The following is a 24,063-nucleotide window of genomic DNA, read 5'->3' as shown; positions in this document are numbered from 1 at the left end:
TACTTTATCTATTCATCATGAATGTAGTTCCCTGGACAACACAGGACCTGATAAAGCAGAGAAAGTAGGAGGTTTTTGGTCGAAGGAACAGAATTTAAAAATAGAAGACAAATGAAAAGATAACGGTTTCCTCTTTGAAGCTAATAATAAAACTTGTGAGCAGGAAACTAATCTCTGTAGGAGGTGTGCAGAACAAAAAAACACACCAAACTGCAACAACATGGGGAGATAGCACATCCCCAAACATGAACCTCCCCCAACAACAACAAAACAAAGCAATTATCACATTTCCCTCATTTAAAAAAGCTCACAATACAGCATGTTTTGGCACTATCAGTACTCTGAGGATTATATTTCAGCGCCTCATTATAATTTTGTGTGAAATGTGGTAATTGTATCAAGCAATGTGAAATTGCAGACCTGCGACATAATTGTTTTTGCAAGTAACGTTCTGGATCTTCTCTGACCATTTAATATCTTTGATACTTTAAGGGATTCTGCCTTTTGTCTTTGCATTGACACTACGGAAGACTTTTAGCACAGCACAGCAGTTGTTTGTGTCCCCGATCAACTGGTTTGTGTTTTGCTTGATTGGTTGTCCCAACAGAGACAAGTGACCGTGTCTGTGAGAGCATGTGTCCCGGCCGCTCCACCTCTGGCTAAACTGGGGGAATGTCACGATTCTCCCTTGTGCTACGTCACCCAGGTGAAGCTCCTTGCCATCAGGTGAAATTCTTTAGCTGACGACGGGGGTGGAGCAAAAACCGGGACAGCTTGGTAGAGTGAATTAGTGATGGGAAGAAGGATGCTGAAGTTAGTTAAGTAAAATAAACCAATTGAGATAAATTTTGAAGGTGAACTAAGAAATTTCCTGATTCAACAATGTCACGCGGTGGACAAGGGTTATTACCATTAAAAGATGAGAAACTCTGCATCAGGAGACAGGTTGGGCTGGTGGTTGGTATTAAGAAACACCAGTTCACAGCAGGTGATGGGTGTTCAAGTCTCATTTATAGCACAGCGTTTAAAACATTAACACAACTTAACCATGTTTATTTGTTCCAAAACAGAACCAAACTATGGCGATACATCATAAAACATCATTTTCAACAAAAAAAGCTTTTGTCAATTCACAAAATGAGCACTCTCTAAACTACAAAACAACATTATGAGCGCTGCCCACTGGCTATGGAAAGTCAATCCCTGATCTTTCAGTCCATAGCCGAACAACTATTTTAGTATTTTCTCCTCATACATGTATCCAAAATCAAAATATCGCACATTGTGAAAACGTTATTGCGGTTTGTTTGTTTTTTAATGCCACACTGATGACCATAATATGTTTTGCCAAACACGGAATTCAAAATGTAGTTTAATTAAGACAATTCATGCACCGACCCACTTGGAGCATGATGGTGTTCTGTCAAACACATTTCAGTCTTGGAAACGGGAGACTTCATGTCTGCCTCCCCTCTGGGAGCTTGTTGTGAACAAGTGGAAAATGACAGGTTCCTGTCCGGTGTTCGCCAGCTGCTGAGGTCTCTGCCCGGTCATCCAGAAGAGAGCCAACATGTAGCAGGTCCTATTGCAATGACAGAGACGAGTGATAGAGGAGGGAGGAACTGGAGGGAGTTCTGTTCCCTGTTGGGTTGCCTCAACGGGTCACTGCATCTTGCATGTGAACGCACACCTGACACATCTTAGCCTGCTCCGAGGTCTTATTGCATGAAAGAAAGTGTGATACACACTTTGATTTTTATATCATACTGACCAGTTGCAGCAAAACCTAGCTTCCATTCCACATCTTACGTCTGCCATCTCATGTGTCCTACATTCTCCACCTTTTCCCTCAACCTTCACCTGTCTTTGCCTCCCCCTCCCCCAATAGGATGCTTTTGAAGTGCTGGCTGAGAGCTATGAATTCAACGAGATCAAAGGTCCGTGTCTGGCCTTCAGGAGAGCCGCGTCCGTCCTGAAGAGTCTGCCCTCTGCGCTGCGCTGTATGTGGGCCACAGAAGACCTGCCCTGCTTGGGGGAGCACGCCAAGGCAGTCATAGAGGTAAAAACAGTCGTGCTGTCAGCCATTCTGTAGAATCTGTCTACTTTATATCTGAACTCTATACAAAATGGATCAGACAAGTCACTTCCTGTCATCATTTGAAATTGTACACGATTTTTCACTGGTTGTCTGGGTTTCATTTTCTGGCAACTTGCTGTTTTTTTTTTCCTTCCAGAAGCTAACTCTTCAAACGTATAAAACGAAAGCGGAGAGTGTTAAAATAAATAATAAATGATGCAATGATGGTTGACCTCGTACCAAACTGACAGACAGATTAATGAGTCCAAATAAATGATACTGTAGCTCTGTACCTGCCTCTCAAAAACAAGTTCAAAATATCAACTTAAAATGTGGGGTTGTTTCTGAGTGCTCCCCCCAAGTGGAAACCCAGTGTCACAGGAGGCCACGAGAATGCTGAGTCTGTGGTTTTACCTCAAGAACACATGAACAAATGTATAAGTTACAATACCATCAGAGGACAATAAGACAAGTATTGCTACCAGGAATCAAACCCCGTTTCTCCATTGGCTGTTGATTCTTGTCAGTCTTAGTTAGGATAAGGTTAGCCCCCCCCGTCCCTCTCTCTCTTTCTACCCATCAGTCGAGGCAGATGGCTGCCCTTCCCTCCCAAATCTGGTACTATCAAAAAGGAGGTGCCTGTTATGACTTGCTGCACCAGAAAGAAAATAAATAAGATGAATAAATATTAAATATTATGAATTAATAATAGGGGCAGCACGGTGGTGCAGTGGTCAGCACTGTCGCCTCACAGCAAGAAGGTTCTGGGTTTGAGTCCCGGCTCAGGCACAGGATCTTTCTGTGTGGAGTTTGCATGTTCTCCCTGTTCCTGTGTGGGTTCTCTCTGGTACTCCGGCTTCCTCCCACCGTCCAAAGAGATGCAATTTGGGGACAAGTCTGATTGATACTCTAAATTGACCGTAGGTATGAATGTGAGTGTGAATGGTTGTTCGTCTCTGTATGTTGGCCCTGCGATGGACTGGCGACCTGTCCAGGGTGAACCCCGCCTCTCGCCCGTAGATGCTGAGATAGGCTCCAGCCCCCCCGCGACCCTTACTAGTAAGGAATAAGCGGCAGACGACGATGGATGGATGGAATAAATATTATGAATTAATAATAGGGGCAGCACGTTGGTGCAGTGGTCAGCACTGTCGCCTCACGGCAAGAAGGTTCCAGGTTCGTGCCCCGGCTCCAGCACGGGATCTTTCTGTGTGGAGTCTGCATGTTCTCCCTGTTCTTGTGTGGGTTCTCTCTGGTACTCCAGCTTCCTCCCACAGTCCAAAGACATCAAGAGGGGACGAGACTGATTGATACTCTAAATTGACCGTAGGTGTGACTGTGAGTGTGAGTGGTTGTCTGTCTCTATGTGTTGGCCCTGCGATGGACTGGCGACCTGTCCAGGGTGAACCCCGCCTCTCGCCAGTAGCCGCTGGGATAGGCTCCAGCCCCCCGCGACCCTTAACAGGAATATACGGAGGAAAATGGATGGATGGATGGATGGAAAAAAGATGGTTGTGCCAGATGTAGCAGAAAGCTACAGTAATTTCAATCTGTAGTCTTCATATAATAAACAGAAGTTTCACGACACATACACTTTGAGTACTCCGTGAACTGAAGATGCTGACTGGGATGACAGGCAAGAGTATCTTTAGATCCAGTCCAGAAAGCTGTACATCCTTTCTGAATCATCTGAATTCCTGCAAATGTTTTGCTAGTTTTTTTAGGGCATGCTGAGACAGAGTGTAGCTGAACTTTTTTCTCTAATAATCTGTACAAACGTGCTTTCTGGTGGGAACATCAGCGTGGTGAACATAGTTTGCCTGATCAAAGGTTGGAAGGTTGGACAAAAAAGTAATTCTGAATTCAATCTTCCAAAAAGATGTAAAAATAGTTTTGAAATTTTAAATTGCAAACAGGCAGGCGAACAACCAACAAGGCAGCCATTACACAGCAAGCTCTTATGAGGTCACTTGGTAATCATACTCTATACCCTAACTGCCATGACCTCTGCCCTGAGTGAAGGTTGTCAGGGAAAGTGTCAGAAAAGTTTGCTTGAAGAGAATGCAGAATCCCTATTGGAGCCCAAGGTGACGCAGTCCAATTCACACATTTAACCCAACAATTCTGTCAAATCTGTCAACTCTGAAGTTGATTCATTAAAGCAAATAATACGAACCTCACAGGGAGACCAAATTAGACTTTGAATGACCTCTCACTCTCGTTGTTTTTACACGATTCAGACATAAACTTGCTGTGACGTTTGCACGGCTACGTTGTCTCTTTGAACAGATCGCAAATGAAAACAAGAAAATGACATGACACCAGAAACAAAGTGAAACCGAACAGAGTAAAAACAAAACACTTGACGTGCCTGTGAACATTGGAGTGACACTGTCAGCAGCGACTGAACATCCAACGTGGGAAACCTACTGACATGAAAGTCTGGAAGCTCTGTGGTAGAGTTGAGGATGAATATGTGTCTTGAGTGTGTGTGTGTGTGTGTGTGTGTGTGTGTGTGTGTGTGTGAGAGAGAGAGACATTGTGCATGTGCAAAAGTGTGTCTTCCCTGGAGCGGGGAGTGTGTTGAAGCATTATCCTTGGCCTTAGCTGGAGGCCTGGAAAGCAGGGGTGGACGGGTGAATGCATCATTGAGCAGTGAAGGCAGCTTCAAACAGCGCTGTACTCACAGTCGGGATCTTCACTGATTCATTGATACTGGAGGTCATCACTTAATGCAGCTTCTGACACTCGCAGGCGTATTTTCAACAAATCAAACATCCCTAAGGAGGATGGCTAATATTATCCACATTACTGCTGCATGGCTTTATTCCTGCACAGAGTCGAGAAAGTTCAAATTAGTGGCGCTATGCTGAGAGACACATGTAGAACAAAGCAAATAACCAGTCAGGAGTCCATTAGTGTGTTTTCATGCATACGTTCCATCCATCCATCATCTCTCACACTTATTCTGTTGAGAGTCACAGGGGGTGGGGGGGTCTTTTGGATGGTAAAAGACCAATGATTCTTGAGTATGGGTGTTTTTTTCTTCTTCTCTGCTTTTTACAGCCATGGCAAACGCTGATTATACTGCCATGTTCTGTTGGCATTGCATAGCAGATTTTATTCAAAGAAGTTACACTTTTTGGAATAAATAAAACAACAGGTCATTTAAAATTTGCTTCACAGTTACATGGCTGCTTTTTGTGAATGTCATAAGAGTGGTATCAGACCCAGGTTTTACAACAATAGAGTCATAAGGAGGGTTGGATTTAATACATTTTTTAGATATACGGAAACTGATGACCACTAAAAAGGCCATGACCTATCCCTGAACTATGTGGTGGGAGCATGATATCCTTAAATGTTATGTGCCAGTAGAAAATTATTGTTGTATTGTATTGTTGATGGACAAACAAAGTTGTGAAAGAAGAGGCAAACAATGTTTTTAGATGTGTCAATTTAGTTAAGGTCCGGTTCTGTTTAAGAAGAAAATACACTTGGTTAAGCTCAACTTCACTTGCGCGGTACGAGAATATCCATCCCTTGCTGCAAAGTTTGGTGTTCCTTAGTACCAAGCACACCAAAATACTCCACTTCAGACTGTATGTTTTTAACCATAGCGTGTCAAAGGCCGTTTCTACTGTTGTAAATGCTCTAAAATTGAATTGCCAGTGTGTAACTAAAAGGGTACAGATGTTGGTCTCTCTTTCTGCCCTGTTAGTTAAAAGCTGCACTTCTAACCTCTGGACTAATGTTGTGTACTTTTGAGGTTACACATGTGCCTTTTAAGGAACATAATTTAATGATATTTCCATGGCGATGCCATGAAATGTTAACACATTACGTACCTCATCCGTATAATGTGGAACTTAAGGGCCAGAGACTCCTCAGTTATCGGTTACATCGCCAAGGGAAAGTCATCCATCCATCCATCCATCCATCCATCCATCCATCCATCCATCCATTTTCTACCCCTTATCCTGTTAAGGATCATGCGGGGTGGGGGGATGGAGCCTATCCCAGTTGCCTTCGGGCAAGACGCGGGGTTCACCCTTGATGGCTTTCCAGTGTAGGTGTGCCTGTCAGACGACCATTCGCCCTCACAGCCATGCCTACCGTCAATTTAGAGTATCCAATTAACGTAGTCCCCTCTTGCGTGTCTTTGGACTGTGGCACAGGGAGAACATGTAAACTCCATACAGAAAGATCCCGTGCTCCAGCCGGGGCTCAAACCCACTGCACCACCGTGCCGCCCTGAGAAGCAATTTCATAAAATGTATGAAATGTTGATTGGCCAGCATTTTCCTTGATATCGTTTAAATCCGTGTTTTGCAGGAGATCCTTGAATATGGCCGCTCTTTTGAAGTTGAGCGTATCCTCTCCGATGAGAGGTATCAAACCCTAAAGGTCAGTGGATGCAAAAATTTTCCATCACTGTCAATTATTGTGCCTCTCTTTGCTTTCTCCATTCTGCTGCTTTTAAATGGCTGTGGAAATGATTTGCATTTGCTACCTCTTAAGGACATGGATTTCTTCAAAACTTTGAAAGCTAACCCCCCCCCCCCCCCCCTTCTGAGGAGAGCTGTCATTTCACAGCATGTCTTCTTGATTACCTCGTTTCCTGCCAGCTGTTCACAAGTGTGTTTGGGGTTGGACCGAAGACGGCTGAGAAGTGGTACCGCAGAGGGCTGCGCTCATTCACTGACATTCTGGCAGAGCCCAGCATTCATCTAAACCGGATGCAGCAAAGTGGTACATCAACATGTCACCATATCCACTCTCCCACTCCATAAATTATAGACTGCAAAATATAACTGAAGTTTGCTGCCAAGAAACTCAAAGACCTAATTGTCAGAATTCTCCTGAGGTCTGCTTGTCATAGGGGACTTTTTGTCCATTTTTATCCCGTAGGAGACTCCTTATGCTGCTCTTGCTGTAGCACGTTTCCTCTGAAGTGAGGCCAGTGGGGAGTTTACGTACATCACAAACACAATGCGAGAAGCAGCGGGGGTATTTTTTCTTTGATGAAATCAATGAATAGTGACCAGGAAGGAGAATGCTTGGTGTGGGAATTGCATGAGGTATTTTGCATCGGTAGCACCCGAGATTTGCTTTCACATTCTGTTGGTGAGGATTTGTCATTATGAAAGAGCAGTAAATTGTGATTACACAGCTTAGATGGTGGCTTTAGGGCAATTGTTTGTTTTTTTGTTTTTTCAAGAGTGTTGTATGGTAACAAGAATAAATGTCTACAGCTAGACTAGCTGCTAGAGATCGAGAGTTTGTTTTTCAGAGTCAAAACTCATCATTAGCAAGTGAAGGAGTCTCATGACTGATATTTGCGGCTGATATTCAGTTGCAGTTACAATTTCAGTGTCAACATTGCCAGTATTACAAACCCCAACATAAGGCTGCCTTTAAATGGAAAGTTTCTTTATGAGTAATTACATGAACAATATATGAAAGGTACTTTAAAAAAGGGTATAGTCTAAATTTGCTGAAAAATAATAATGGATAAATACGCACATAAATATGCTGAAAGTCTGATGGTAGTGCTTTATGTACTGGATGACAGCTCAGAATTCTCACCACAGAAGTCATAACAAAGGCAATTAGAAGAGGACTTCGGAGTGAAGAACAGAAATAAAAACCAAGACCTTTCTGTACTGCGACTGGAGGAACTCAGTGTTACACAAGATGTCAGCAATTACATTTGACAGTTTCCTTCCTCCTCTGCCCCGTTGTGGCAGTCAAAATCTGTTGGTTTCACCACAAAATATGTTTGAGTAGTGTGGTGCTGTCACTTTCAAATATACAGTTTACAGTGCTGCTGAGAATAGTGGGAATCTCTGGTGAACCACTTACATATTTAACATTGAGAACAGTAACGGCAATTGTTGTGAATTTTGTTGAAAGTGATGCAGCGTTCTGGTGTGACGGAAGTATGTTACCATGGGAAACACCCAGCTTTTCATACGTTCGCTCTTCCTGCGCTTCTCCTGCATGTCACGGAGCACTGCGAGAAGTGCTCAGTAAAAACGTTATCGTACAAAGCTCTCATCCATCCAAGAATGTTCTACACTGACAGACATTTCCATCAAACTAGTCATAATCCATCAATCATGTCATTTTTTTGACATGGAGGGCATGCATTTATCTCAGCATGGGATGATGTAAATGTGAAAAAGACAACCCGATTATTTTATTGGCTGATGTTTCTTCTTTTCCACAGAAAAGAAAACGGAATATATGTTATGTTTCAATGTAGCACTGAGAAATAAAGAGATAGAAGATAGATATAATCACGAAGACAGTGTGTATCCATCAATTGATCAATCATTCTCCGCAGCGCCAGTCGTCGCCTTCAGAACACATCACATTTTATTTCACTTTTAATTCACCCTGACTCTCCCCTTCCCCAGAGCAAACGTCTGTGATTGATGGCCGGCTCCCAGACTAATAAGCACATTGTCTTTTCCCTGCAGGTTTCCTGCATTATGGAGACATCTCCAGGGCTGTCAGTAAAGCGGAGGCCAGGGCTCTGGGGAACATTATTGACGAAGCTGTCCATGTGATCACGTCGGACGCCATATTAGCACTGACAGGTGGCTTTCGCAGGTACAAGATTTGTCTCCTCCGTTCAGTGTTGATAAAGTGGTTAAAAAAGGACGGCACTTCCTCTCTTGTGCCCCCCCACTAGTGTTTTAGTAATATTGGTTATGCAGAGGATAATGTGAAAAGTCTTGGGATGTCAGCTTGGATCCCATGTTTTCATTTTACTAACTACGGCCAGACACAGCGGGCCTCGCTGTATTTGGGTTTGGGTCGCTTGAGTCTTAATGCATCCTGCTGCTGATACAACACTGTAGATGCAACGTTTTAATTAGACAAAGCAGATGATCACAATCGCCTTTGTCTTTATAATAACAGAAACAGCACACAAGTCACAGTTTTGCATTTACATTAACACAATGAAATGCATCATATTGTCAGTTGATTGAGTGCCGGTGCGAAGCTACCCTCCGAGGGCGTCTATTTGCCACCTCCCTTCTTTTGTGCTGATCTTGTTTTGTGCGTGGTGCTTTGTCCCTGAATAAGCGTGGAGCACTCGGCGCTGTGATGTTGTAAAAATCCAGCCATAACCAGTGGTGTGTGCAGTAAATAATTCAAAAGCAGTCTGGCAGTAAGGACAGGCGCTTTCCTCTCAACAGGGGTGACAGAGCTGCCACAGCCTAGCTGATGCTCTTTAATTGTAGCGGGGCCACAAACATTACAGGCCGCCCGCTAAAACCTCATGGTTATTTCAACTCTTTGCATTCTAACAGTTTGTCCAAGCTTGGCACATCGTTGACATCGACTGACTTTTAAAGCAAGACCGTGTAAGTTTGTGTCAAAAAAAAGAGAAAATAAAACACAGTCAAGAGTTAGTTACGACAATCAAGAGTTAGTTACGACAATCAAATACATTGAGTTGCTAAAAAATAAATCTGTGATTTCCAAACTTTTGTTTGTTTTTTATGTTTTTGTCCAGAAGATATAACTCGTTCCCTCATTGTAGTTATTATATGGTCTCAAGATATAACTTGTCGACTCAATCTATCAGTTCAATTATTTATTTTATTACCGTTTGGCCACAAATTAATTATTTAATAATTGTGGGAAGAAATATACTTCATGGCCACAAATGTATTATTAATCATCTCTCTGTGGTCACAAAATATATTTTTCCTCTCTTTGGCCACTCCAAAGCTCAGTGGTTGACAACTCCATCAAATATTTATTATTTTCTTCTAAACCTCTCCCATGGTTTCATCTCTGTTTGAACGGTCAAGTGTGCCACTGAAATTCAAGGAATATGGGAAAAGTTTTTTTTTTTTTTTATATGTCTACCATGAATTATCTGGTTTGGAGTCCTGTATATGTGTGGCGTACATCGTGTCTCGAACAAGCTCCACCGCAGTAACATGCTGATGACATATACAACCATGTACTGTGTCAGCCAGTCATTTTGATTTATTATTCCAACTACAGGGCAGCACGGTGGTGCAGTGGTTAGCACTGTCGCCTCACAGCAAGAAGGTTCTGGGTTTGAGCCCCGGCTCCAGCATGGGATCTTTCTGTGTGGAGTATGCATGTTCTCCCTGTTCCTGTGTGGGTTCTCTCTGGTACTCCACAGTCCAAAGACATCAAGAGGGGACGAGGCTGATTGATACTCTAAATTGACTGTAGGTGTGACTGTCAGTGTGAATGGTTGTCTGCGATGGATTGGTGACCCCCGCCTCTCCCCTGGAGGCTGCTGGGATAGGCTCCAGCCCCCCCACGACCATTAACAGGATAAACGGTAGAAAATGGATGGATGGATGGACTTGAAGTACAGTTTGTTACCAACACCTAGGTAGAATTTTCCATGCAGGACTTTTACTTGATTGTTTTTAGTACATTTTCTACTTCTTAATAATTAAAATAATCCATCACACTTCACTTTTACAAACACACACACACACATACTGACAAATTTTAGAACGTGTACCCAAAAAATGTACAAACTTTTTCATTCCCAATTCGTTTTCATTTTATCTTTTGTGAATGGCACCTCAGTTCCTTTTTTGTGTAGCATTGTGGGAGAATTTTTATTGTACGTACACTGACTTTTTTCAGTACCTCTTTCCAGGGTGTGTACACATAAAATCTGGTCAAAATTGGGGTATTATGCTTAGGATCACTCTGAAATATTGAATTTAGCATTTTTAATTAAGCTAATATTTACCACTAAAAGTTACAGGTCATTGTAATACTGAATAAGTACTAGGTAATTAGTGTCCTAATGTAATTCAGTTATAAACTTGCCGTAAGCATGGTGTGTATTACGTCAGTTTCACATCCACATCTCTACTGAGTGAAGATGGTATCAAACCACATACACTCCCACCCCCCCCACCCTCTGAAAATCTAGAATCTGTAATCTTCAGAAGGATAAATGACAGCTGGAATGATGTCTGATTATGTAAATAACTGCTACTCAAGGGGGAAATGTGGTAAAAGAGATGAGGAAAGTGATTAGAACATCATGGATAGTTAACATCAAGATGAAGGGGAGGAACAGCACAAGATTTATGGGCCAGGAGTCTGCAGCAAAGAGTAAAGGGGCCTAGGAGAGAGCTTTTATGGCTTCAAAATGAAGGGAGATGAAGCACATTTACTTCCCCTCATATTTGGCCCAGGCTTGGGGAGTATTCCGTGAAACCTAATTGGTATCATGCAGAGCTATAATTGAAGAACAATGACTTGTACAGTATCACTCAGTAAGTAAATAATTTACCTTTATCTTGTTGAAAAGCAGACTCTCCAGACATGGTTTAAACACAGCTGGCACTACTTTAAGGCCTATTACACCAAAATAGTTGATGTGCTCATTAAGATGCCAGCATCACCACTAATAAGCCATTAATTCTCTTCGGTATTGCATATTTGAAGATGTTCCCTTCTAAAATCCGGTCAAAGCTCGCTTTAATTACCTATAATTTACCAGCATGATGCAAAGTCTCTTATTAGCTTCATCTTCCTAGCTGATACCCTTTGTGAAAAACGCAACGTATAGCTCTTTAAACAGATGTATCCTGCTCTTGCAACACTTTCATCTCTGGATAACATACACAAAGGCAAAACTTGGCTCCCAAAAAGCAACACGAAATAAGCTTCGTGCTTCAGTAACTCGAGCTGTCATCCACTTCAGAGGGAAACAGCGTGGCGCGGATTTGTTGATGCCGCTGACATTAGCCTTATTGAAAGGACAGCTGTGGAAGGCGGGTGACAAGTCTTAAAGCGGTGTTGTTGGGAGGGGGGGGGGGATTAAAAATAGATTAGGCTGGAAAAATACAGCTTCTACCAGCAATATGTGTGAAAAGCTCATGTGGTATACTGGCAAGCTGTGGATCTTATTTCCAATCAGATTGTCTGGAATAGGACTCAAAGGGACACTGATGAGGGGGGCAACGACGGTTTCGCTCAAATCCTCCACCAGCAGCTGAGTCCTGCTGCACTGTTTCCCTGAGACAACAACCAGGATAAGTAATAGTTATCAGTTCTGATCACGGTTTCAGGAGTTTTAAAACTCTATTGTCAGCTTGCAGGGGAAAAAAAGCAACCCACAACATCACCTCGTAGAAGTAGGCTACGTGAACTCTCCGCAAAAATGACCGTGACCTCACAAGGTTTTTAGCGCGGAACGCTTTGTCAAAGGCTAGTCCATCGTTACCGTTTCAGCTGTCCAAAACACACCTCCACAGAAAGACTTGAGTGAGATAACATTTTGAAAGTTATGATAACGGCAGGATCAAACTCCACTGTTGCTATTTTGGCTGTAAAAGTCTGGTGTAATGCTGAATACATTGATCTGAGCATCATGCGTCCACTTCAAAATAACTCCTTTCACCCTCGGAATTTAATCGGTTTGATCAGAAAACATTTGTGAATTCTATAAGAGCTGCTTAATTAAATTATTTATCCACATTCATGTTGGCAGAGCTGAGGAGCCACATGCACCAACAGAGAGATTTATGAACCTAGTGCCTCTCTTGTGAACTCAAGGTTTCGCAGAGACTGTGAGTTGGGCTGTAAGGGATATTCATGTCTATGAAAATAGAAAATAAAATATTAAAAACCGATAATAGGGGGCGGCGTGGCTCAGAGGTAGAGTGGCCGTCTAGCAACAGAAGGGTTGCTGGTTCAATCCTCACTTCCCCCAGCGACCGCCTAACTGCTCCTGACGGACCGGCGACCCGTCCTGGGTGAACCCCGCCTCTCACCCAGTGACAGCTGGGATAGGCTCCATTTGAGGGCTGCACGGTGGTGCAGTGGTCAGCACTGTGGCCTCACAGCGAGAAGGTTCTGGGTTCGAGTCCCGGCTTGGGCACGGGATCTTTCTGTGTGAGTCTCCATGTTCTCCCTGTGCCTGCGTGGGTTCTCTCCGGGTACTCCAGCTTCCTCCCACCGTCCAAAGACATGCAATTTGGGGACTAGGCTGATTGATACTCTAAATTGACCATAGGTATGAATGTGAGTGTGAATGGTTGTTCGTCTCTGTATGTTGGCCCTGCGATGGACTGGCGACCTGTCCAGGGTGAACCCCGCCTCTCGCCCGTTGACGCTGGGATAGGCTCCAGCCCCCCCGCGACCCTTAATGTGTAGGAATAAGTGGAAGATGACGATGGATGGAAACAGATAATAGAATAAAATAAAACAAGATAAAACGTGATTTCCCTTTACGGCTGTTGCTTATTTTATATGATCTGATCATGGTCATTTCACGGTTTTCTACAAGACCACATTGACAAAATCTCTCAAGATGAGACCGTCATGAGCTGATGCCCTTCTTCTCTTTTTTGGTTAGTGCCTTTTCTCACCTGAGTCTTCTTTACCATTACCTTGTTTTTCTGTGTTAGCAGGAATGTCAACCTAGAAGGTGTAATGACACATCACCTCAAGGGAAGATATTGCACTTTTAACTGCTGCTGAACTTTCCTGTTCCTCCTGCAGATGAAGGCATATGGTGACATTTCCAGCAGCAACACTTCCCACATCTGTATTATTCATACGTGTCGCCCTGTCGTCCACACAAATTTGTAAATAACCATGTATATTTTATGGGCTTTGTGCAGAAACATTTAATAATTGAACATTTTCCTGCACGCAATAAAAGAGTCAGCTCGCTAAATTCACACCAGGTGTTTATAGATCTACTGAGCCGCACTTCAGTTTAAGGAACACGATTCTGGCAGTGTTACTGCACAAACTGCATTAACAGTCCATCATGGCTGATATTTTCAGCCAAATCAACCAACTCTTTTTTCCTCCTAATAGAGACAGAAGAGAAGAGAAGGAATAACACCCTCTTAGCTGGAGAGAATGTTCCAGGCGTGCTGTCATCTATTTTTCCGCTGACTGGGGCTGAATTAGAGGAGGTAGCTGCTGTACAGACTTGGCTCATACTAATGCTTCACTGCAATCAGGAAAGAGCTGAAAAGTGTAAGGCCACGGTCTCCTCAAATAACTACAGACTCTCATCCCATGGACACGTGCACACACAGCCGGGCTGCAGTAAAATCCCTCCGTTTTTAAGCTCTGATTTGAGGTAAACTGAATTTATGCTGATGATTTCTCACTCTCTCACTCTCTCTCTTTGGTCTTTTGCTATTCATGGCACACATTTATGCAGTGTACTTGAGTGAGTTCTGCCAACGCAGCAGAGGCTAGCAGCAAGATTCGCTTAACAACTTGCGCGTCCAAGCTAGATGCGTTATTGCATACTTGCCAATTAAGATCGGTGTCAATTTGGGAGGAAAGTCGTTCGTTCAGCAGATGGATGTCTGTGATGCATTCTCAAATATCAGAGTCCTACAAGTCAACTCATGAAGGACATCAGCTTTACACATGGAGGCCTACATAAATACCTCAAGTGTTTATCCTCTATTATTTTGGAAAGACACTACATGCTGATTAAATGACTAACGCAGCATCTGCTGGGTGAACTTGTGAGCCAGGCTTTCCATTTATCTCACAAGGTACACGCTCTCTGCCACTAACGCTAACCATTAACATGCCTTGTGCTGCTCTAATGGTTGTTTTCTAATACTTCCTTGCTCCCTATCCAACCATGCTGACCTTTGAAGCTTTCCCACAATCCATTCACAGCCTCTCTCCATTACTTTAATGTTGCTCTCTCTTGCTGCCATCATTCATTTGTTCGAAGCAGCGAGGGGAGATCAAACACGGAGCCTTGCAGCAGCTGAGGCTTCTTTGGAGCCATATCACCCCCCAACATACGTTGTCATTTCCCTTTGTTGTTAGATGTGTGCTTATGCAGGAATGTTTTGGGCCAATGTATAGCAGAGAATTGGTGAGTGTAGATGTGCAAGTTAGTGTTACATATGAGGTGGAAAGATGTCTTAGGCTAGAGCTGGAGGCAGTGGCCTGGCAGGTAAAAGCTCTTGTCATTTTCAAGGCAACTTCTGTTTTCTAGGTGTTTGATTTAACACTGCTTCTACTTTCATGACAGATGAAAAACCTGCTATATGGTATGTGGCTTTTTTAGTGCGTCGCTATAATTACAGCCCCTCGTGTTTCTTTTCATCCTGCCAACTGAGATATTTCTCGGAAAAAATCTCAGCAGAGAAGTCTAGAGGTTTAAACGCACTGAGCCAAATGCAAGAAAACATCTTGGACAGGTGGCTGGGCCATCACAGGGCTTATGCAGTGACGACTCTCATTACCACTATGGAGCAATGAGCATATATCATCCAGAAACTGATCTCGTAGAAGTATGTGAAATGATCACGATGTCTTAACAATGTTTTACGCGGTGGATGCTCAACATCTGTTGAAAACACATGCCAGCATCACAGAAACATTTCAAACATTTTTCACAGTGGATACATAACTCCTATTTCTTTATGTTTGAGGTACAACTTGGTTAGGGTTAAAGGAACATTCTGTCTTTTTGGGAAATGTGCTTCTTTGCTATCCAACCACAGAACCACAAGATAGATACCCTTCTCTCCTCTTTGTGAGCTTCATGAGAGACCAGATGTATGCAGAAACAAAGAAGGAGGAGGAGAAAAAGAAGAGAAAGAAAAAGAAGACATCTTTTATTGTCACATGTACATTTTACAGTGATATTTTTCCTCTGTATTTAGCCCATCCATTTTAATGAATTGTATTGGGAGGTAAATGCTGGAAAAACTTTTTTTTGTTGCCAAAAGTTACAAAAGGGCTGACACTGATAGATACATGTTATTGGAGTGCTGTAGACATCTGGGGATGTAGCTTACAGTTTTCTTTTTGTGTTCAGTGGAGGAGGGTGTGTAATCCTGGCTCACTGACAAACAAGCAGGAGTTTTTCATCAGATTCAATTATGAATATATTGGAATGATCAGTAGCTGGAGCTGGATCAAATCAGCTCCTCTCTTGCTTTCCCAGTCCTGAATTTAACAGAAATACGCTTTCAAGGACGAGTGAAACAACAGGTGCACGTTTCCATCCACATGTTCCTACTAGCGTATTCAGTTTGAAAATTAGTGGAAAAACCTGTAAAAAAAATAAAAAATCATTGAGCTCCCACGCTTGGTTGAGGAGGAAATGGTGTATCGATAAGAACAAGAATGTGTGTGCAATAGAATCTGACTGGGCAAATAAATCATGTGAGGCACGTTAAACATCCACTGAGGAGATGAAAAATAGTGGGAGGTGGGAACAAGTCAGTGTGGAGTGATGAAGAGACTGTCATTCTCCTCAAATTAGGAGGGGAAGCAAACTTTGCTAAGTTAGGTTAATTAGAGTTTTGAAATTGCCTATGGATGAGAGTGTGTGTTTCTATATATATCAGCCCTGTGATTGACAGGTGGCATGGCCAGGATGAACTCCACCTCTCATCCAATGTCAGCGGGGATTGGCCCCATCTCACCGTGACCCTGTACAGCATATGAGGGATAGATAATGAATGAATCATTGCCATATTTCCATCATGTTTTCTACCTTGTTGTGCATTCTTATACTTTCAAGCTGTGCACTTTTAATTAAGTAATTATGTTGCACACTCTTCCTCTGAAAAGCTTCAGTGACCTTGACCTGACCCCGATTAACCAGATTTAGCCTCCACCATCAGCCAAGATATTAATTTATGCATCTCACACACATTAGCACAGAAGGAAAAAGAAAATGCGGCTAATGTAGCTACTCTGTTCGGTACAATTTGACATTATATATCTGTTTTTTTCTGAATTGAACCAGATGAGATATTAGAAATATAACGTCGTTACTGAAGTCAAGCTTTAAAATTAAACGCTGTCAGTCACAAACGTGTAACAAATGATTGTCACATTGTGTTGCTCACACTTATCTCCCTGTCCATCATATTAATCCCAATTATTGGATGAAATAGTTAACACGCGAATGACCGACAGGAACGTTGAGTCAACAAATCCACTGTAAAACACTATCAGCCTTTTAAGTTTCATCTTCATCTGGTTGCCGTGGTAACATCTCTGCCATCACATTTGAGCAGCAGCTTAATGTTCACAGTTCGCCTGAGAGTTGAACATCTTGAAAGTTTAAATATAGTAGCATATAAGCAGGTTATGGCATAAGAGGTAAACAAATATATGATGCATAAATGTAGTATTCCCTGCAGCAGAGACGATGAGAGCCTCTCCTCAACACACTTTTGCACAAGGCTTCATTGATGATTCAAACCTCCGACACGCTGTTGTGAAATCAGCTGTCCTCCTTTACAGCTGATATTTTTTTTTCCCCCCGGAGTTTTCAACTGTTTGGTGTTTATCAGATGATTTCATGTAAAGATCAGAATTCTGCTAAAGTCCTTATAGAAGTGCCCATACATGTAGAAACATCCCAGAAGCAGCAAAAATGTTGGACATGAATGTCAAAACTGTTTAATAAACATAAAAACTCCCCGGGGGGGGGGGGGGGGGGGGACTTTTAGCTACTGAAAAGGTTTGAGGGTAGAAGGATGTGGTTCCTCTTCTGAATATATATAAATACATAAATAAATGAAGCCTTTTTTTTTTTTGTCCTGAGACTGTTATTTCTGAGGCTGTTCTTTCTGGGGTTTGACACCTGAGGGAGGTTTTGCTGACACCTGATGCTTTTTCATCTGAGGTCTGAGACCTGACTCCAAGACCTGAGGATGTCCTGGTAAAAACACCGTACAGGGAACAGTGGCTGTCAAAATGAGACCAGTTATGCTAAAGAAAATGAATTGGATGGCATGTAGTTGTTTTTTTTGTTGTTTTTTTAACGGTGGCATATTTCTACATAGATGTGTACAAGTCCAAGTGTGTTTCTGTTCCCTGAATCACTTTATTTAAAGCAAGTGTTTGGAAGCTTGGCAATGGCAACAACACAACTACTTAAGGCCAGCAGCTTTTTCTCTAGCATGGGGAACTAGCTAGCACTACCCAGTTACATTAGCTAGCTGACTAGTTTGGTTACAGCAGCTCACAGTTAGCAAGCTAGCTGAATGTGATTGTAGTTTTGTGTTTATTGTGAATCATGAGCTCCTGTTTCATGAATGTAGTCAGAGTTTTTACTCAGGAGGCTAAATGCATGTGGACCGTATAGCATGTACATAACCATTAGCATAGGAATTTAGTACATATCAATAGGTCACCACCTCCGGAAGTGGCAGCCTCTCAATATAGTTGGGTGTGAAACTCTCCCACAGGGAAACATTTGATATCCAGGACAGGATTGCATGAATACAGAATCTGCACATTTTTGCCCTTGTAACTGCTCACTGTTTGTGTCTCAACTGTAACTATATGTTTTCAGCATGTTCGAAGTTGAATTCCTATTATTCTTGGTTCCCTTTGGCTTCATTTGGCAGCCATATTACTCATTTTTGTACACAATCATTAATATCTATTTGCCTTGAGGGATTTTGCAGAACATAAAACACCTTAAGCTCATGGTAACCACAGTGCTAACAAATTATTCAAGCGTTGTAGGACTTCTTACCAAAATTTCACCTCCTGCAGCAGCTATATTGGATTATTGAATTTTACTATATCTTTAATACCTCATACATGCCTTGATGGATTTCATTTTTATATTTGTCTGACATGGAAGGGCTGGTTGGATAATTGTGCGCAAATGAGCATCCTATATCTGCTATAATTGCCAAGCTTGGAGTCAGACTGACCATGTCCACTTTTATAGACATACTATGAAACAAATTATGTAGCATCTTATGTCTCAGAGCAGACAAAGCTTCATACATACCCCGTGACCTTCTGCAACTCCATTGTACCGTACTCTCCTTTCAGTAAAGAAATCTTTCAAGATGAATTCAACCTAGAATAGACTCAACCTTGAAGTTATAAACCTGCACTTTAACAAAGTCAGATTTCAAATTTTGTCTGTAAGGAAGCACCATTAATATTAGCACTACGTCTCAAACTGTCAGCCTACACTCTGCTTTACAGTACTGAATAGCAGCAGAGGTTTTCCAGATGTGCTGATCCCAGGCCAGTACTTCTTTAGTGAGCTTTTCTCTATCTGTTGCTGCTTGGTAGATTACAAGAGTGAAATAACTCTTCGCCTGCAGTTGTGCTGATGTGCTGGCAGAGAAAATGCAAACCTAGTCAGAGTTGATTTGGGTCTGCTTTATGACACTGATCCAAAGAGAAAATGATGATTTTCATAAAAGTTGAAGCTCAAACAGCTGAGGTAACAAAAATGATCTTTTATATCTAACAACTTAAGACAAATTACTTAATTGAGTAGTGAAATAATGTTGTTGCCATTAGTGCAGCCTATGCTTTTCATAGCACCGCCTGCCATCTTCCCTCTTCATCAGTTGTGACTAAAAGATAATTCTTTTCATTTTGCCCTCGACACAGTCAGCAGTTACCGATGCCATGTTCTTATCTCCAGGGGAAAGGAGTTTGGCCATGATGTCGACTTCATCGTGACTATGTCTGAGGTGGGGAAGGAGGACAGCATGCTACGCAAAATTATCGACAGACTGAAAGAACAAGTAAGTATGCAGCTTTTTACTGGTCAGGCACTAGAGGCCGTGAAGACCTTCCAGTTTTCCTTATTCAAAAGTCATATAGCATAGAGTGGCCACTCGAGGGGTAATGCAAGTTAATGAAATTAAAGCTGCATTTGGAAAATTTGCATTCCACTAGCTGGAGGACAGTAATGAAGATGTAGAGCCAGAATTTGAGAGCGTTTCATGTTCTACAGCCTTATATAAGTAGGTGTTCAGGAAACTGAATATTTGCTTTATATTCAAGTTCTATTACATATTCATAATCCATTTGGATGTCTTTGTATCCTTTATGTTTTATTTTAAACAAGCCTATAACTCACCTCTTCTTTCGTGCACAAAACCACAGAGTAGAACCTTAGATGAATGAAATGTACTGTATTGATGTAAATGCCACATTTAAAAAATGACGAGTATTATAGATTATAAGGTATTTGATTGCTGTTTGTAGATTCTTAACAGCCCATTTATCATAGCAGTGGCTACGAAAATGACATGTATTTTAGTTAGATTTATCTCTTGGCTTGTACCTTGACCCTCTAAACTAAATTGAAATGAATTGGAATCATTTTGTGTCGTTATATCAAATGGTTTTACATCATCGGTGATTCACTAAAGATGAGAAAATGATTTGTTATTTTGTCTTTTATCAGTGTCACTTCAGACTGATAGCACCATGATGAAAACCTCATAAATCAAATTCTATTCATTACTGTCCTGTAATGCACTGCAAGCACTTAAATGGTTTTTACCTACGAGAATAGGAAGAACTACATGTTTGATTGCAACAAAGCCTGTTCGTACTTGTATGAGAAAAGGCAACATTTAATAGAAAGGTATTCACTAAAGGTGCGTGAGTGAGGTAAGAATGACAAATACAATTTAGCAGGTTACTTTAGAAAGTTTTAGCAAGGCCTTGCCATGGAATCTCTTTTAAGAGAAATTGAGCCTTTAATGAAAACAAGTGTTGTATGTGAGAGGAAAGAGAAGGGAGGCTTTATGTGAAAGAGGGACAGATACACATAGACCAATTGAAAGCTGAGTGAAAGCGAGCAGGAAGTGAGAAAAAAAAAAAAAGTGAGCTGGAGATAAAACACAGGCGTACAATGTTAATAGCAGGCTATATTTACATAACCATAATGCTTTAATTACTGCCTGTACTAAACTGATGACAATTATTTACAGCTAATATTACAGTAGTGCGACAAATATCACTGCATTACTCAAGTGTTCAATCAAAACTGAGAGCATGAAAACATGTTTTCATGTAATTATGTCTAACTGAGGTGTTAATATGTCGCAAATACATGCCCAGTGTCTTTAACAATACACACGCACACACACACACACATCCTTGTACTTATATCTTTGTGAGGACTTTCATTGACGTAATACATTCCCTAGCCCCCCACCCGAAGCCTAACCAGAACCGAATTCTAACCTCGACCCTAAAACCAAGTCTTGACCTTCAAACGGCCCGTTGAGGATGCGAGGACCGGCTAAAATGTCTTCACTTTCCAAAAATGTCCTCCCTCTGTTGGTTAAATATGTATTCTAGTCCTCAATATGTAGTAAGTACAAGAACACACACACACACACACACACACACACACACACACACACACACACACACACACACACAAAGAGCAACCCGAAGTGCTCTCCACAGTATGGTTTCAACAGAATGTGACCATTTTCTCTTCAGTCAAGTATATCTCCTCACTTTTAAATGACATCTGCCTGGCACTGGCACGGCGCTACTTACTAACAGGCACATGTGAAGTCGGGACATGCTGCTACAATAGTTCATGATAAAAAAGTAAAAAAAACAAACCAAAAACCTAACTCTTACTTCAAGGTTACCCCTCTGCTTTTTGGTTTTTATACACTCTTTTGTTTGATTTTTTGTTGAAAAGGTATTTTAAACTCATTCTTTAATTTATTTTTGCATCGGGAGAAGGAAAAGCAAAGTAAAGTAAGTTTTTTGTTTTTTTTAGGGTTTTTTTTTTTTGTCAGGATTGTGCACAGGATGATAAACCTCTCATGATCTTTTATCGTGATACTCTAACACCAACACCTCTTCTATGAGGAACAAATTCATTTCCTGATGTTTGACAGACGTAACAATAAAAGCAAATGCTGCTTTTAATTTGTAATGCCATTTTAAAATTTGCTGGCTTTTAAGTACAGTTGTTCTCCTGCAGTACCTTCACTTTTTAATCCTGCCTGCCTCTTGGAATCAAGGAAAGCTTTCTGTCTCCCTTTGATGCATTTATTCCATACTTATCAAGTATTCATCAGTATTTGAGGAGAATCTAATCTCTCAATGTTTTATGTGGCAGACAAATACGTCAGTGACAGCTGAATTTAAATTGTGGAGGGCAATTTGAATTGTAAATCACTGAATTTGAATTTTCAATTTGAAAAATCGCATTGAAAAATTAATTGGATTGCACTTGCGTGAAAACAAGTTAAGTGAATTTGAACTTAGATGCTCTGCTCACTATCACTAAATAGTGAATTGTTTCTCACTAGTTCCTCTTCATGGGAAAACTTTAATTGCATTTTTCGTCTTCCAGTGAGAGTCAAGAACAAACACTTTCCTTTTCTAGAATATTTTCATGTCTTCCTTTTCAAATCATGAACTTTTATGTTGCATTGCCATCGTCAGAGCACTTCAATAAATTAGATTCAGGGGCCTTTTTCATGGCAGATGTTTTGACTTGTGGAACTAATAACATGAATGATGATTTGGATTCGGCAATTATTGCAATGCAGCGCAGTGATTAGTCATGTCATTAGTTAAGCGTGTGCACGACAGGTCATGATGTCTCCTGTAAAGAAGGGCTGCTGTCTCTTCGTGGTCTCGTGTGCTTCACTTCTGAAATGGAGTGAAATTAAGTCCCACCCACACAGGAAGCCTTAACTGACTACTTTAGCTTGTAAACGCATATAGTAGCTAACATTAACTGAACCCTGGGATGCCCCTGAAATGGTTGTTAGTGTCTTGAATGATTCTACTACCATTAATGTGAGAATTTGAGAGTACTGCTACAATTATCCATCCATCCGTCCATCATCCATCCATCCATTTTCTACTGCTTCTCCTGGTAAGGGGGGCTGGAGTTTATGCTACAATGATATAATATAATTTTAATCCCCTAACATGATGAAATGTAGTCAATTGTGTCAGGATTTTAACCCTTTCTTACATACTGTGGAACCAAACGTGTTCCCCTGCAGTAGGTGTGGTTTTCAGAGCTTGATGCCTTGTGCTCTGCTCTAACTCTAACCCTTGTGCCCATGTTTGGGAACTGCTGCTTTGAGAGGATTGTTGGTGCAACTTAATCACAGTACATGATTGGAACTGGAGCAGGAGGAAGGAAGGAGCATAGCAGAGCCAAGCTTCAAGGCAGAAATTCAAGGAGCTGCTGCACAGTAAAGAGCAGCGACCACAAACAGCAGGTAACACAGGTTCAGTGTTGAAAGGGATCAAAACGTGTTGCCTCTGAAATTTCATACTTAAATACATTCGAGGATTTGCATGCATCCACATTTTTGTGCATATAAACACCAGGTTTCTCTGTGTATGTATGCGGTTGGCAGATCAAACATCCATTCATCTGGTCTGGAACATCAGGGATCTGGTCATTTCTCTGTATAACTGAGTATCATTGATTTAAGACTGAGCTTCCAGTGTATTCAGAGCCAGCAATTTCACCGATCTCAGACCAGCAGTACCATTCACATGTGTCTCAGGTGTTCTTAAAAATGCATTAATTCATATAATATTCTAATAAAAATGTAGCCCGTTACAACCTACAGCATGGAACACACTGAAGAAGAGCGCTGTGCGTCACATCACCGGAGCAGAGTTGGGTTTTTCTCCAGCCGCAATGGCTCACTTTGTTCTGGTTTTGTGGTTCTGTAATTTTAAATGCCTGGAGGATCGTATCGTTGTGCAGAGGGAAAAGAAAAATAGACCTGCTGCAAAAAAAAAAGAAGAATAGAGACATGTCCCCCTCTGACATTTGTGTCCTTTACGATTGACGTGGCCAATGCTCTGTTGATTACAATAATTACAGACTGTAACGACCATCACCACGCTCGCTGCCTGGTGCGCTCCAGGCTTCCCTCGCAGCACAACAGTTCAGGTTTTGTCATTTTACATGCCTGGAGGACAGAATTATCACACTACACTTACGGAATGGAAAGAATGGTAAACAGAGACGCATCACACAGTGATGAATGGAGGAGAAGAGTCTGCTGTCCATTGTTGACACAACATGGACTATTACACAACCCATGACCTGGAGGAGCTTGACTTGTTGACAGTTTTCCACAATGACATTAAGTGACATTAAATTTTACAAATTAATCTTAATCTTCATTAACATATACGTTACAGACAACATGCTT

The 24,063-nt window shown here is 41.6% G+C and overlaps 1 protein-coding gene across 1 annotated transcript in view; it reads left to right on the top strand.

Annotated features, from left to right (window-relative positions):
• Window positions 1-24,063, top strand: part of dntt (deoxynucleotidyltransferase, terminal) — an 84,038-nt gene that overhangs the window by 21,644 nt on the left and 38,331 nt on the right. Inside the window, exons 4-8 of the mRNA XM_086180300.1 lie at window positions 1,889-2,059; window positions 6,413-6,484; window positions 6,706-6,829; window positions 8,563-8,695; window positions 19,527-19,629. Of these exons, the coding sequence (XP_086036426.1) occupies window positions 1,889-2,059; window positions 6,413-6,484; window positions 6,706-6,829; window positions 8,563-8,695; window positions 19,527-19,629 (603 nt within the window). The remainder of the gene's footprint in view (window positions 1-1,888; window positions 2,060-6,412; window positions 6,485-6,705; window positions 6,830-8,562; window positions 8,696-19,526; window positions 19,630-24,063) is intronic.

Source organism: Aulostomus chinensis, chromosome 16, assembly GCF_037954235.1.
Source record: "Aulostomus chinensis isolate RoL2024-O1b breed Wild chromosome 16, RoL_Achi_v1.0, whole genome shotgun sequence".
NCBI classification, from domain to species: domain Eukaryota; kingdom Metazoa; phylum Chordata; class Actinopteri; order Syngnathiformes; family Aulostomidae; genus Aulostomus; species Aulostomus chinensis.
The sequence above is the reverse complement of the archived record's forward strand: the minus strand, read 5'-3'. Positions and strand labels throughout refer to the sequence as shown.